The 17,249-nt window shown below is 42.8% G+C and overlaps 1 protein-coding gene across 1 annotated transcript in view; it reads left to right on the forward strand.

Moving 5' to 3' along the window:
- Positions 1-17,249, forward strand: part of LOC126474452 (juvenile hormone esterase-like) — a 72,880-nt gene that overhangs the window by 35,284 nt on the left and 20,347 nt on the right. The window contains exons 3-5 of the mRNA XM_050101924.1: positions 8,098-8,241; positions 8,557-8,701; positions 10,502-10,687. Of these exons, the coding sequence (XP_049957881.1) occupies positions 8,098-8,241; positions 8,557-8,701; positions 10,502-10,687 (475 nt within the window). The remainder of the gene's footprint in view (positions 1-8,097; positions 8,242-8,556; positions 8,702-10,501; positions 10,688-17,249) is intronic.

The raw sequence follows: 17,249 nt of genomic DNA on the forward strand, positions 1-17,249 counted from the left end.
AACAGCGGCAACAGTCTGGTCGACATTGAGCTCTTCAAAAGTGTCTCAGTCTTCGTCACATTCGTTGATCCACTCTCCAACTTCAGTAGCAGGGACGTTCGGCTCCAGAGTTGGTAGATCTTTAACGATTTCCAGTGCGTCGTTGTTTTGCTCATCTCCGGTATGCTCATTTTCAGTCATATCTTGTGGCCAAAGCTTACGCCACGATTTCCGCAGTGTATCAGGTTTCAGTTCATCCCATGCTGCAGCGATTGTGTAGATAGCATCTTTGATGTCCAGGGATTTCATTGCCTCAAATAAATTATGACCTCCTTCAGATTTTTCCAAGACTGAGCTGATATACTTTCTGCGATATCGCCTTTTTAACCATTCGATAACGCCCTGATCCATCGGCTGGATGAGTGAGGTCACATTAGGAGGCAGAGAGAAAGCTTTTATGTCGTCTTTCACCAAATCTTCCTAAGATGGATGTGACGGTGTGTTATCCAACAGCAGTATAGCTCGAACAGGCAGATTTTTTTGCTTCAAGTCTTTTTCGACCGATGGCACAAACTCGTCGAAAAACCAGGATTTAAAAAGGTTGCAGTCCATCACGCAGATTTTTGAGTGTGGTAATAAACCGGCAAGGAAGATAAGTTTATATTTTTGAATTCCCTTGGCTTCCTAGATTTGCCAATGATGAACAAGGGGAGCTTGTGGGTACCAGGGTACCATCTGCGTTGCTACAAGGGATGTCTGTTATTCTATCTTTTATAAGTTTCATTCCTACCACGGATTCATTTGAAGCTGCGAGCGTTTTTGTTGGCAACATTTTTAAGTTCAGGCCTGTCTCGTCGATGTTATACACTTGGCAGGGTAACAGTTAATTTTCTTCTACAATTTCTTGAAACTTAACAGAAAACTTCTTAGCAGCTGCGGCATCGGCAGGATAAAACTGCACAATAACGTACAGTATAACAATATGCACGGCGATAGACACCGCAACAATGGCCCGACAGGCGTCCAGTCAGTACAAGTCGGCACTGAGCATCGTCGGACTAACCAGAGTGACAGACCATCCAAGGTCGGATTAGAGGGGTTCTGCCGTAGTCCAATTACTATTTATGTTATTACGTGCCTGCTCCTCATTTGCAGCAACACGCTCTTCACGCTCCAAATATTCAATGAAACGTTAAAGATTGTCTCTAGGGGCGGATATGATTCTAGTTTGCCAATGCCATGGCAATTTAGCTTCAAGACATAGTATTATGATTTCAGGTTTCAGCTTTTCCTTCGAATGTGACAGACGTGAAATCCAAGATCTGGCAAACTCTTTGATAGCTTCCCTGCCTGCACTGAAGCGCTTCCCACTCCAAAATTCTCTCAACCTCTCATTCTGCTTATGACTAGACCAGTATTCACTAATGAAAGCTGTCTTAAATTCCGCTAAAGTACTACACTTCAACATGCTAACAGCTGACCAACGCATGGCATCACCTGCAAAATGATTCCTAATAAATGAAATTTTCTCGCGTTCAGACCAAACTGATGGAAACGCATATTCAGATTCGTTACAGAAATCTAGTGGACAGATATTTTTGTCTGGATCGACCCGTAGGAACTGCTGACACCCGATAAAAGCGGCGTTTGCAGCTACAACTTGTTGTATACTACCATTACCAGAAGCTACTGGGGCTACTTTACTCTCAATTTTAGCAGTGTTAGTGCTACAGTTTCTACTTTCATTTCAACATTACCTACTCTTTGCACAACATGAGTGGTATCAGTCTTAATTGCTTCTACCTCTGCTTATCATATGTTCACTTTTACATTAACATATTTAAATCTATCTGAGCACAGTTAAGATTCTGCCTCTATCTTTTCTGTTAACTTTTGCTCCAGTTTCGCATCTTCCTTTTGGAAGTCTTTGCGTACCTCGGCAGCTTCATATCTTTCCGTTTTATGCATCTCAGATAATTGCTGAGCAACCGTTCCCTTAATGTCAGCATGGCTGGAATCAGTCTTATAATTTAAACTGTCCAGATCTGCTTTGAGCTCAGCTTTTAAATCCTCTTTCAACTTATTGCCGCCAGCCTTGAAGGTATTGTCCATTACCTCAAACCTTTTATTAAAATTAGTTTGGCTGACCAAAATTCTGTTATCTAAATCCTCTTTCAACTTACTGCAGCTAGCCTTGAAGGAGGTTTCTAATTCAGCTGTAATTTTAGAATTACTGGCTGATATTGCCTACAATATTATATTTAAGTCAATTGCCCCAGTATCTTTGGGTTGCTCATTAGCTGGTTTCTTATCACACTCAGGTGACAAAAAACTAGACCCAATACCATAATCATCAGAACTAAATGAAACATCTGATTTATCTGTTATATTCAACTTTTCCTTTTTAAACATTACCACCTCTGATGACTGTTTGATTTTTAAATCATCAGAGAAACTATCATCCAGTAAATTAGCAATCTCTGATTTCTGATTTACTACAGGGGTTTCTGTTATTGAATCATTGCCTCTTTTCAAATTATTGTCAGGGGACAACGGTTTAGATTTCACTTTAACATCATTATTTTCAAGCAGATTTACATTTGAACTGTTGTCTGCATTTGCACTTTCTTGATCAGACATTGGCTCCGATTTAATTTCAACCTCAGATTCTTTTAGCGGTTCCATCGCTGACAGTCTTTTAGCGAAGGTTAGTAAAAAGTTGAACAGCTTTTCACTTAACTTAGTTCCTTCTGCACGACGTATGGCAAAGCCGGCGCGGCGTACTATTGATGCAGCTCTGCGCGTTGAACTGCAGACGGCACCTCGACAGCTGCTGTTTGTGTGTGTGTACGGCCCGCAACAGCAGGCGCGGCTCCGGCCGCAACGGACGACTGCATTGGAGCGAGACTGTCTTCTTGCGATACTGGCAGCACAGCCAACTTCATCAATCCAGATGAGTTGCAATCCAAGGCGTCGTTAATCCAATTGCGTCATCAATGTGCACACGTAACACTGTTTATCACTGTTCCATTGGTCAGTTGCGTGTCGCATTTCATTTCCGAGTTCGAATAATTAAAATCAGTTTTACTCATTTTAACAGTGCTTTTCCCGGCGGATTAGCACCATATGTGGGGCGGCGGGTGGAAGAATTAGTTATTTCTTATATATTTGTTGCAGTTCTCAACACAGGCTCTTTAACTACAATGTTGGCAACCAGAAAGTGATTAGCAAAAACGTGATGCCTGTAATAGAAGTTCACTGTGCCCACTCTGATGGAGAATAAAAGTTAATGATTGTTGATTACTGAAGTTCATTACTCTGAGGATTTAGGATGACGCCTGGGATTCATAGAAAAAGCAGTTAACTACAACAATTTTCACCATATTCTGAAAACGATAAAGCGTAAAATTGCGGATAAATGTTTACCCATATCAGCTATTGTACTATCAGTGCTGTTCAGAAGCTATTGCACGGATCCTATTATCCCTAGATAACGACACTGTTCTATAACCATTATCGATGTAAATGTACAAAGTGAATTCTCGCCAAAATTTGATGTTAACACGTGAAAATAAGACGTATGCAAACTGAGAATAAGTCACTGGATTCGTTCCGATACTAACTCCTTACCCCAATGCGAATTCATTGTTAAGTGCATAACGAGTTATGTAATATGGCATCCAAGGCTGTTCCTGGCAACTGCACAAATGCAACGCGGCTTCCAACACGGAGTGCGCGTTGATACGAATCTAGAAGAGAACTGGGGCTTGCACACTCTTATTTATGTAGCCGCTGTGCTGACCGCCGAAGGCGTAGCCAACAACATTTGCCTTACTGACTAGCTGCTGGGCTAGCAGAACAACACTTCAAGTTATTAAATAATTAATTGCTTCATTCTCTGAAGGCCAATGAAGCTCTTGATTTAATTGTGCAATCAGCACACAGGTAAGTATCTATAATAAAATTCTAATGTGTCTAGGCTACTTTTGGCAAGAGAATTATTTTAGTTGCACTGCACGCAATAGATGAGCTCTGAACTTGCCCTTTGGAGTGACGCTACAGCTATAGTTTTATAGCTACCTTTCTGAAACTTCTCAGATCTTTGTTATTATAGCATATCTCCATTCTACCTAAATCTAAACATCCTAGCTTTATTTAATCACCTGCTTAATCTATCTTGCTTCCGAACTTTTAGGACACAAAAACAGAAAATCATGAATTTCAACCTAAATATTACTTTGTGAGTTCCTGCATGCTGTTTCCATAAAATTACAATGAAAAATGAATCCGAATTTAAATTTTGAAGTTTCTAGCTCCTTCCTGTTGTGCCAATGATTTTTACATAAAACGTCCAAATTTCGAAAGCCGTTTAAGTTACAAAAATAAAACTTAACACATTGTTACTTTAGCATCATTCCTGACATGCTATTAACTTTTCATATTATTTACTTTATTTTTAAGGTATTACGCAACATTCATGACGTCATAGCTAGTTAGAGCAGACTAGGCTGGCACACAATGGAAAGCATATGAATTCTATTTGGCGTGAGTAGGCTACTTCCCTACAGCAAGTTTTTTTTTTTTTTTTTTTTACAAATTATCTACGTTCATGAAACAAATGGCTGCTAAATATTAGTATTGAATATTGTTGTCCTGAAAATTTTCATTAATACTAACACATATAACAAAGTCCCTTAAAATACAAAATAAATAAAGCCCATCTTTCCTCTCGTTTGTTACTGTGTTCCATATTTTCCTGTCTTGCACTGATCGTTTCATCTCGACTTAACTTCTGCACCCAAAATCCTCTCTAATATGTTTTGAATATCCTCGTCCTTCTCTCCTCTGCTGCTACTTCCAATACAAAGTTAACATTGTGTGACTGTCGTAGCAGATGTCATAGACTTCTCTTATTCAGGCAGGGGTACTCCATAAAACTATTTCCTCTCCTATTCTTCTTAGTACTTCATTTTGCACTTTCTCGGGCGAGTCACATTCTGCGATAAATATGCTGCATACCTTTCAGAAGTTCTGCTAAGCATTTCACACACCTGGTCAGAGGTGAATTGTCAAGTAAAAAAGTTAACATTGGCAGTAGTTTCCCTTGCATAGCCATTCCTCCTCCGAAATTTTCTATGACTTCCTTCAACAGACTTATATATATTACAGAAGCCAGTACGCAGTTCACGGCAGGGAGTACATCGTGCCAGTATTAGTGACTTTTGTGCCTCATTTCATTCACGTACTAAGCAAGGGAAATTTGCTGTCTAGATGCATCTGTACGTGCCCTGGTCTCTTTTATCTCCGTCTCGTGATACCTACAGGACATATGTATAAGTAACAGAAGTGTTTCATCACACATTTTCTCAAGAACTAAGTTCTGTAAGATTTCTCGCCATGCTTTCTCTAGAATACCGTCGTCTTCCTTCCAAAACTTTACAATTGTGTCGCTCTTCATTGTTGTTACGACGTACGTGTTACAAACAACGGCGATGAGTGGTAATCCTGGCTCACATCCTCTCTTGACCTTTCGTAGCTTTATTACCCACTCGTACTTTTTATTGACGTTACACACCACTCGTCTGTATCCATACTTAGTCCCAATCTTCTTAGGATTGTAAACATTTTACTCCACGTTAAATTCTCTAAATTCTTCCACCAAGTCCACAAATGTTGAAAGACATCTTGACTTTCCTTTACTGTGCTTCCTGTTACTTACCGTAATGTGAATGCTACTTCAAACTTTCTGGCAGATTACAACTGTGTGCCGGAGCGAGACTCGAACTCGGGACCTTTGCCTTTCATGGGAAAGTGCTGTACCATCTGTGCTACCCAAGCATAACTAACGCACCATCCTCAGAGATTTAATTCCGCAGTACTTCGTCTCCTGCCTCTTCTGCAAAATCTGTAGGAAAGCTGCTCTGACGTTTGGAAGGAAGGAGACGAGGTACAGGCGGAATCAAAGCTGTGAGGACGGGGCGTGAGCCGTGTCTGGGCAGCTCAGATGGTGGAGCACTTTCCCGCGAAAAGCAAAGGTCTCGAGTTCGAGTCTCTGTCCGGCACACAGCTTTAATCTGCCAGGAAGTTTCATATCAGCGCACACTCCGCTGCAGAGTGAAAATTTCGTTCTGTAAACATCCCACAGTCTGTGGCTAAGTCATATCTCCGCAATAGCCTTTCTTCCAGATTACGAGTTCTGCAAGGTCTGCAGGAGAGCATCTGTGAAGTTTGGTAGGTAGTAGACGTTGTGCTTGGGTAGCTCAGATGGTGGAGCACTTGCCCACGAAAAGCAAAGGTCCCGAGTTCGAGTCTCGATCCGGCACACAGTTTTAATCTTCCAGGAAGTTTCACATCAGCGCACACTCCGCTGCAGAGTGAAAATTTCATTTTGAATTTACTTCTCTAAGAGCTGTTTCCTTATTGAAACAAGACTGATCTTCCTTCAGTGTTTCTTCAGTTATTCTTTCTGTTCTTCTCTACGGCATTCCAAATGTGCAGTTTATTAGCCTAATTTGTCAAAGAAATCGTCCGATAGTTTTACTTTTATCCTCACATGACTGCTTTGATAGCGTGATGAATATCATTTTCTGGTAAATCTGATGGATAGTCACCCAATTCAAAAATTTTCATACCAACTCAAATCATCGTTCATCTATACCAACATTTGCTATTAAATCTGGTTGTCTTTGATGTGGACTGTTGTGCTCATCCTAGTTATTAAACAAACAAATCCGACTTATCGAGGCTTTGGTCTTGTGCCTACAAAATAAAAATTCCGTTTGGACTTAATATCAGGAGCGAGGCAGTTTTACCTCTTTTAACATGAAAAAGACTTATGCTCGACCTCAGGATGAAAGGAGAAACTAACTAGTCCTTTTAAGAATAAAATTGAGGCATCCTTGCACGTAATTTCGTCTTCTCTCGAAACAACGATGAGGACTGACAGTCTTCTGTGGACGAACTGCAGGACAGCTTTGAATGTGACTTCTGTCTGGATGAAAAACCTCTGAAGACCCAACTGCTTAGAATGTGTTGATGAGACATACTGATAAACACAAAGCACCAATTGTATGCTTCAGAAGAATGGTGTACAAAATTGACGCCTATTGCTGCCACCAGCTAAGAACTCCTTCAGAGGAAGAGGAACTTCTTCAGTTTAGAAGGCAGTTGCAGTTACTGTCAAATGTATAGAGTTCCAGGCGTTCGCTAGTGCACAGTACTTATGAACATACCGTTTTCTGCAAAAGCAAGGACACATTGCAAAATTGAAATGACGATAATGAAACTTTATGTCGGAACAGGACTCAAGCCCGGATTTCCAGCTTATCGCGAGTGGTGGCCTCATCATTAGGTTATCCGATCACGCTCCACGACCAGAACCAGATTTCCATATGCCGTCAACAATATGTCTACAACCAGCACTTGTACATTCATTCTGTATATTCCCTTATAGGGGAGATATTTTGAGTGAACATCTCTTGCCCGGTGTCCGCGGATAAATACGACATTGCATTGCCTGTGTTGTTCAGAATTACGATGCAATGTTCCGTCGGAAACGCATGCTTCGGATGAAGAGGTGCACCAGTGGGTACAATCACGATTCCGTAGACAACCAATTCTTTTTTCCATGAAATTTTGACCGTATTATCTCATAGTGGTGTAAGTGATTAAGAGTTAAGGCAGTTATATTTGAAATAAAAACAATTTACCTACTTTCTTTCCATCTATCTCGTTGTCATTTCTCTATTCCTTAAATTAATGATGCCGTTGGCGAAAGTAGCATTTGTTCAGTTTCGTACCCACTACTGACGCAGGTGTTCATTAATTTTTTCAGGCTGCTGTGCCGACGCAAATTAACATTTTCTTACACAGTACAGAACTATCGCTGCATTACACGGAGAGCTTTCCATTCAGTTGAATGAAACAAATGATTTATTTCCTATGACGAATTTCTGACATTGTTGTTGTTGTTGTGGTCTTCAGTCCTGAGACTGGTTTGATGCAGCTCTCCATGCTACTCTATCCTGTGCAAGCTTTTTCATCTCCCAGTACCTACTGCAACCTACACGTGTAAGATAAATACCAACGAAGTACTTAGTAACGCAAATATGTTTACAGGATCCACAAGCGCCAGATGGATGGGTGCACATCCGAGATGCCACTGTCCGTGGGCCCGATTGCATACAGAACGACCAATTTTTCTTCAATTCTGGAGTGTTTGGGTCTGAAGACTGCCTCTACCTCAACGTCTACACACCAGAGGTACTCTATTTTCTTGGATTACTAAGATATTTTTTCGGTTCTTTAAAGTTAAAACTATCTCTTTATCAGAAGTAAGTGTTATTACTAGTACATTCGTTTCATGTGTTTCTAAATTTCGTAAAATGTTTATGTGTGGCATGTAATAAGTATTTGATAAAGTTCCGTGGGGGGCATTTCATGCAGCTGGGGATCGCAGTCAAGCAAAAGCTGGTCTTATGTAGTTACTTATGAGTGATCGTAAAATCTGATTTTGTTATATAGTTTTATACAGGTCCCATTTTCTGCTATTTTGTTGCAACATCAACTCTTTTTCAGCTGTCACCTTCCAATCCATTACCAGTCATGTTTTGGGTTCATGGAGGTGGATTTAGTTTTGGAGGAGGCTCAGTCTATGGACCGGATTTCCTCTTGAATTATGATGTTGTATTAGTAACCATCAACTACCGACTCGGCACATTAGGTAAGATCAGATGAGTTACAATTCTTTTCATTTTTTTTTTCTTTTTTTTTTTTAACGAGTGAAGATGATGTCGCTTAGGAACAGTCTCGCTCTTCTTTCATCGGCTCCAGTGCACAACTGGAGAAAAGAGAGAGTTTCGCTCCTCCTACACCAGCAAAGTAATTTAAGAGTTTTGATGTTAAAAGTTTCTGTGTCATTCCACAAATGACAGCATAAAAAAAAAAAAAAACTGTGAGGACTATACGTTATTCGGTGTACATTGTGAGCAAGGTCTTTAAGACACATGTCAAGTCCTGTCAGCCAGACAGTCATTAAAGTTTAGAGAATAAATAATAATGACTCCATACATTTATATCTACAGTAGGTTGGCGTGCAACTAATTTGGCTACGTAACAAATTAACGAAAAACCAACTGACAAAGCCGTAAAAATCTACACATGTTTCGATTGCAAAATGATATTTTGATGTTCGATTTAGTTTCAGGCAGCTATTGAGCACACACCGTTTTAGCTTGTCTAAATTCTCAACTGATCACTACTACTAGATTGTTTCAAACCAAGTTCTTCCGTTCCGGAACATAACAGAAAGACGTTGCACAATCAATGTGCTTCTGTAATGCTTTACTTGCCATACTTGGAACAATGTAACGACTCTGGCTGCTCTACAACACTTGCATATGTAATAAAGTATACAGAAGAGTTTCAATAAACCTAAATTTAACATTCGATATGTTTGTAGGGTCTGAGTTACAAGAAAAGGAAACACTCAGAAATTTTTTCCTTATTTCTTCGAGTGCTTCGCATCTGTTGTCGTCCACACACACCGCCACTTTCACTCTAGTCGCAACGCCTGTAGTACACAGTCAGCAATTTGTGTGTGTGCGTGTGCGTGTGTGTGTGTGCTTTTTCAGACGCACAATACTGCTGGATATCTGACTCAATTTTAAAATTTCAAATTATTTCGAATATCTGTTACTTACTATTTGCAAAAGAGGTGCAGTTGGGTGAAATATGCCTGTCGTACCTTGCGTTGAATGTGGAATTTTAAGAGGGTGACATAAAAAATAGCTCCGAAAGTCATGGGGCAATTTCAACTTATGAATCTTTATATAGAAAATAAAATTTTGTGCACTGCACGTCACTTGCCCAGCCGTCACTCACCTCCTAATGGAAAACTCTGCATGGAATCAAGTCTGCTGAAATATGCCCGTGATACACGGAGTTATGTAGGTGAATCAAGAAATATATGTCGCGTGTTTCTTGACGTGCGTATCGAGCAAACACATATAATTTACAATGGGACAATCTTTTTTTTTCTGAATAGATTAATCCATGTGGAAAAACTTAGTGTTTACCGACTGACCATGAGCGCTTGTGAAGTCTGAAAAGTAGGAGCGAGTTACACTTAGGCTGTAAATACTGGTAATTAGACGGGCGTCCACAGCTCAGCCGACATGAGTCCTGCCTCAGAAGTTCATAGGCTTGTGCTGGAATCACGGGGCAGTACACGAATTTTACTTTTAGCGAGGTTAAATTCTTGTACTATTCCTTACTATCATCTTCTTTTCCTATTCCACAGTGAAGTATTTGCGGTATTTGACCCAATGTGACGTCATATTGCACGTGCTAAGTTACTGAAACAGTGTAATTTACCACCGACATGCGTGAATTCCTATTTCTAGTGTAAATACCTAACGTCTCGATCTTTTATCAATAGATGGGTAGAACGTAATTACTGCAAACAAACACTTAGGTTCTTAGGTACACTCCCAAATCTGCCGCTTCTGCGTCGCTTTTGCAGGTTTTCTGAGCACCGAAGATGAAGCTGCTCCCGGAAATTTCGGACTTAAAGACCAGGTGGCGGCGCTGCGTTGGGTGCAGGAGAACATCGCAGCGTTTGGCGGAGACCCGAATAGAGTCACAATCTTCGGCGAAAGCGCAGGGTCGGCCAGCGTACACTTCCTCGCTCTGTCACCGCTCGCCAGAGGTAAGGAGGTCGATACTTCATCGATTCTTCAACTGTGTTAGCCTTCACTACATACTTCTGTAAATTTACGTTCATTCGTTTTAGGAATGTAGATCTGCTCAAAGGTGAGTTAGTAGAGTGTGCCTTGTTACCAATCTGAAATTTGAAAATCGTTTTTCTGTTGACAGTTCGATATCATTTTTCTGTTAAAGGTTTGTCGTCCACTTGTGAATGTAATGTTTGTATGATGTTGTATGGGCTTGTCAGATCTATAAAGGTCTCATTCTTCAAAGGTATTCTTGACAGAATGCTTAAATGTGTCCATTACGATATACACAAATTGACGTAAGCACTCACACGACAAAATGCGATATCCATTAATGTTCAGATATACAATGCTGTAAAAAGTAAATACATAAACAAATAAATAAATTAGTGGACATGGAAAGACGACGTCGATTTTGATCCAATGACGGCATATGATACCTGGGGGATAATACATGTACTGATAATGGTTTCAACGTCACCCTCCAACCTATGGTGTAGTCGCATAGCTACCCTTTAATACGGTATTCTCACAGCAAGAAGGCACAGTGTGGTGAGAAACGTGAAGAAAGCAGTCAACCCTGCCACGGAGACGCACTCGTGCTTCCTACAGCCAGCTAGGCGAATTTGAAAAGGTCTTCCGAGTGGCGGAATCGTCCTTTCGGAGAATTGCAAACAAGTTGAACGCCGCTAGCGTCAGTGGTCACGTAAACATTCCCACACACATAGATGAGGTTCTGGACGCCCACGCAGCACTACTCGTATTCTGAGGACAGCAGTGTCAGGCTGCACAGCTACACAGCACACATAAGAGGGCTTGTGAGTCCCGACGTATCAAAAAGAACTGTTGCAAACCGATGATTAGCGGTGGGTCTGAGGCCACATATGCAAAAAACTGGTGATTTCTCGAACTGGGGAACAATCAAGAATGGGGTGCCGCAAGGTTCGGTCTTGGGTCCTCTGCTGTTCTTAATATGTATATATTAATGACTTGCCATTGTATATTCACGAAGATGCAAAGCTGGTACTTTTTGCCGATGATACAAGTATAGCTATCACACCCAAGAGACAAGAATTAACTGGTGAAATTGTAAACGATGTTTTTCAGAAAATGATTAAGTGGTTCTCTGCAAATGGGCTCTCATTAAACTTTGACAAAACACAGTATATACAGTTCCACACAGTAAACGGAGTGACACAATTAATAAATATAGACTTCGATCAGAAATCGGTAGCTAATGTAGAATATTCTAAATTTCTAGGTGTATGCATTGAATAGGGGTTGAACTGGAAAAAAAAACCACACTGAGGATCTGCTGAAACGTTTGAGTTCAGTTACTTATGCTATTACGGTCATTGCAAATTTTGGCGATGTACAACTCAGTAAATTAGCTTACCACGCCTATTTTCATTCTCTGCTTTCGTGTGGCATCATATTCTGGGGTAACTCATCACTGAGTAAAAGAGTGTTCATTACACAAAAGTGTGTAATCAGAATAATTGCTGGAGCTCCTCCAAGATCATAATGCAGACACTTATTTAAAGAGCTAGAGATCTTCACTGTAGCCTCACAACTTATATATTCACTTATGAAATTTGTTATTAACAATCCGAACGAATTCAAAAGTAATAGCGGTGTACATGGCTACAACACTTGGAGAAAGGATGTTCTTCACTACTCAAGGTTAAATCTAACTTTGGCTCAGAAGGGTGTAAATTATGCTGCCACAAAAGTCTTTGGTCACTTAGCTAATAGCATCAAAAGTCTGACAGATAGCCATATAGCATTTAAAAGGAAATTAAAAGAATTTCTTAATGGCAACTCGTTCTACTCATTATATGAATTTTTGGATATAGTAGGTGGGTAATTTCCTCAACCCACACAAAAAAAAAATATTAAAAATATTGTCATGTAATATTTTGTGTGATGTAATGTCTTGTATAGACACCTTTTATTAACCTGAAAGTTCCTCATCATTACGAAGTGTCGTATTCATGATCTATGAAACAAGTAATAATTATATATACGAAGACAGTAACTTGTTCTCGAAAGACCAGTTACTGTTGATGACCGTGCACCTTTCCCTGGAATAAATGATGACTAACTGAAAACCTCAGCTGCTGACAGGTGTTGTTGATATACCTCGATGTGGACAGCTGAAAATGTGTGCCCCGACCGGGACTCGAACCCAGGATCTCCTGGTTACATGGCAGACGCTCTATCCATCTGAGCCACCGAGGACACAGATAAATAGCGCGACTGCAGGGACTTATCCCTTGCACGCTTCCCGTGAGACTCACATTCCCGACTGTCCACAATTCTACATATGTATTGTACCTTATAGAGCGTCTGCCATGTAAGCAGGAGATCCCGGGTTCGAGTCCCAGTCGGGACACACATTTTCCGCTGTCCACATCGAGGTATATCAACAACACCTGTCAGCAGCTGAGGTTTTCAGTTAGTGATCATTTAAGTAATAATTAACCTAATCTACACGCCACGTACCCGTTATTAGCCATGGGACTGTGGGCACGGACGCTTCTAGCCCGTCTTCCACTCAAACCACAGCATAGACGTGCATGGCTCGATTGCTGGCGTCAGAGGATCACTTGGAAAATAGAATAGCGCACCACGGTCTTCAGTCATGAAAGCAGATTCTGCTTGCACCCATGGATGGTCTACTGCGCATACGACGAAGGCCTGGTGAGTGCTTCTCGTAGAGTGTATTCGTCCAACATACACTGACCCCACCCCACGCCTTATGCTTGTGGGATGCGATAAGCTACAACTCTCGATCACCTTTGGCGTTTCTGAAGGGGAGCTAAACCGCCCTCGGTACGTGCAGAATGTTACACCCTTTCTTTTTCCGTTCTTGTGACAGAAAGGTGACGTGTTCTTCTAGCATGATAATACTCGGCCCCGCACTGCCCATGAAACTCAACGTGCTCTGCTAGACGTGTAGCAGCTTCCCTGGCCGGCACGGTCTATGGACTTGTCCCCAATCAAGCCCGTGTGGGATATGTTGGGACGAGAAGTGACTAGTGTGCCTCGTCAACCAACAACTCTTCCTGAAGTACGTGAACAGGTCGAGCAGGCGTGGCATAACGTATCCCAGGACAGTATTCTCCTTCTCTACGATCGACTGGCTGCCAGAGTCAGCGCATGCATTGCCGCCCATGCAGGCTACACCGCTCACTAAAATGGGTGCTTCAGAAAGGGTCGATACCTGGTACCTCACAGCCGCTTGTGCTGTTCATCTGTAAATGTAATCATATCATGTACTCCACATTCATCTAGAGTGGATCGGAAACTTATAAAGGGGTGTAGTAATTTTTTCCAGGCAGTGTATTCGGGTTGCGCGGTGAACGTCATCTACTAGCGTGTGTAGTGCCAACAGTAAAATTCGGAGGCGGTGGTGTTATGGTGTGGTGTGGTCATGTTTTTCATGGAGAGGGCTTGCACCCCTTGTTGTTTTGCGTGGCACTATCTCACCACAGGCCTACATTGATGTTTTAAGCCAGCCGGAGTGGCCGAGCGGTTCTAGGCGCTACAGTCTGGAACCGCACGACCGCTACGGTCGCAGTTCGAATCCTGCCTCTGGTATGGACGTGCGTGATGTCCTCAGGTTACTTAGGTTTAAGTAGTTCTAAGTTCTAGTGGACTGATGACCTCAGCAGTTAAGTCCCATAGTGCTCAGAGCCATTTGAACCATTTGATGTTTTAAGCGCCTTCTTGCTTCGTACTGTTGATGAACAATTCGGGGATGACGATAGCATCTTTCAACACGATCGAGCATCTGCTCACAGTGCACGAGCTGTGGTTAATTCGTTACACGACAATAACATCCCTGTAATTGACTGGCCTCCACAGAGTCCTGACCTGAATCATATATAACACTTTTCGGATGTTTTGGGACGCCGACTTCGTGCCACCCCTCACCGACCGATATCGATACCTCTCCTCAGTGCAGCACTCCGTGAAGAACGGGCTGCCATACCCCAAGAAACCTCCCAGTACCTGATTGAACGTATGCCTGAGAGAGCAGAGGCTCTCGTCAAGGCTAAGAGTGGGCCAACACCATATAGAATTTCACCATTACCGATGGAGGGCGCCACGAGCTTTTAAGTCATTTTCAGTCTGGTGTCCAGGTACTTTTCATCACATAATGTACCTACTGTTTCCTTTCTACTTTCAGATCTCTTCTTAAAATATCCCATAAATTTATAATTCATGTACTTTTCTTTAAAAAATAATTATAACTGCTATAATAAATGAAACATTATCCAGGAGCACACATAAGGACCCCACGCAGCTCCACCTCCATTTGATGCTGTATGGGCAACAGTGCCAGCAGCCTCAATTGAGTACCATCATTCTGATGCACGGTGGTCTGGTTCAAATGGCTCTGAGCACTATGGGACTAAACTTCTGAGGTCATCAGTCCCCTAGAACGTAGAACTACTTAAACCTAACTAACCTAAGGACATCACATACATCCATGCCCGAGGCAGGATTCGAACCTGCGACCATAGTGGTCGCTCAGTTCCAGACTGATGTGCCTAGAACCGCTCGGCTACAACGACTGGCTAATGTCATTTGGCTTGTTATCAAAAATATGGTGCCTCTTTTGTTGATTTTACACTGTGCAGGGCTATATTGTATAGGACAGTGGAGAGACTATCACCTTGCTCAACGCCTTTATTGAAGTCCAAGCTTTCACTTGTTCTGCTAAGGACCTTTACTTTTGCACGTGTCTCTGTCATTGTCATTGTGATTAAACTTATTAGTGTAGCACATACACCAACTTCTTCCAGTACTGTGTATAGACCTTGCCGATATATGCAGTCAAAGGCTTGTTTGAAGTATAGGAATAGGAAATGCTGATCTACACTCCTGGAAATGGAAAAAAGAACACATTGACACCGGTGTGTCAGACTCACCATACTTGCTCCGGACACTGCGAGAGGGCTGTACAAGCAATGATCACACGCACGGCACAGCGGACACACCAGGAACCGCGGTGTTGGCCGTCGAATGGCGCTAGCTGCGCAGCATTTGTGCACCGCCGCCGTCAGTGTCAGCCAGTTTGCCGTGGCATACGGAGCTCCATCGCAGTCTTTAACACTGGTAGCATGCCGCGACAGCGTGGACGTGAACCGTATGTGCAGTTGACGGACTTTGAGCGAGGGCGTATAGTGGGCATGCGGGAGGCCGGGTGGACGTACCGCCGAATTGCTCAACACGTGGGGCGTGAGGTCTCCACAGTACATCGATGTTGTCGCCAGTGGTCGGCGGAAGGTGCACGTGCCCGTCGACCTGGGACCGGACCGCAGCGACGCACGGATGCACGCCAAGACCGTAGGATCCTATGCAGTGCCGTAGGGGACCGCACCGCCACTTCCCAGCAAATTAGGGACACTGTTGCTCCTCGGGTATTGGCGAGGACCATTCGCAACCGTCTCCATGAAGCTGGGCTACGGTCCCACACACCGTTAGGCCGTCTTCCGCTCACGCCCCAACATCGTGCAGCCCGCCTCCAGTGGTGTCGCGACAGGCGTGAATGGAGGGACGAATGGAGACGTGTCGTCTTCAGCGATGAGAGTCGTTTCTACCTTGGTGCCAATGATGGTCGTATGCGTGTTTGGCGCCGTGCAGGTGAGCGCCACAATCAGGACTCCATACGACCGAGGCACACGGGGCCAACACCCGGCATCATGGTGTGGGGAGCGATCTCCTACACTGGCCGTACACCACTGGTGATCGTCGAGGGGACACTGAATAGTGCACGGTACATCCTAACCGTCATCGAACCCATCGTTCTACCATTCCTAGACCGGCAAGGGAACTTGCTGTTCCAACAGGACAATGCACGTCCGCATGTATCCCGTGCCACCCAACGTGCTCTAGAAGGTGTAAGTCAACTAGCCTGGCCAGCAATATCTCCGGATCTGTCCCGCATTGAGCATGTTTGGGACTGGATGAAGCGTCGTCTCACGCGGTCTGCACGTCCAGCACGAACGCTGGTCCAACTGAGGCGCCAGGTGGAAATGGCATGGCAAGCCGTTCCACAGGACTACATCCAGCATCTCTACGATCGTCTCCATGGGAGAATAGCAGCCTGCATTGCTGCGGAAGGTGGATATACACTGTACTAGTGCCGACATTGTGCATGCTCTGTTGCCTGTGTCTATGTGCCTGTGGTTCTGTCAGTGTGATCATGTGATGTATCTAACCCCAAGAATGTGTCAATAAAGTTTCCCCTTCCTGGGACAATGAATTCACGGTGTTCTTATTTCAATTTCCAGGAGTGTATATCATATTCATAGAAATTTTCCATCATTTGTATTATCATACATATGTGATACGTTATTTCTCTGTCTAGTCGAAAGCCACACTGATGTTCCCCTGGTATGCCTTCTGCACACTTCTGTATCCTTTCGTTTAGTGTACTTATGAAGATCTTACAGGCTGTGCTTGGGAGTGTTATACCTCTACAGTTTTCACATGCTGTTCTATCCCCTTTTTTGTAAATGGTTA

Source organism: Schistocerca serialis, chromosome 4, assembly GCF_023864345.2.
Source record: "Schistocerca serialis cubense isolate TAMUIC-IGC-003099 chromosome 4, iqSchSeri2.2, whole genome shotgun sequence".
NCBI lineage: Eukaryota > Metazoa > Arthropoda > Insecta > Orthoptera > Acrididae > Schistocerca > Schistocerca serialis.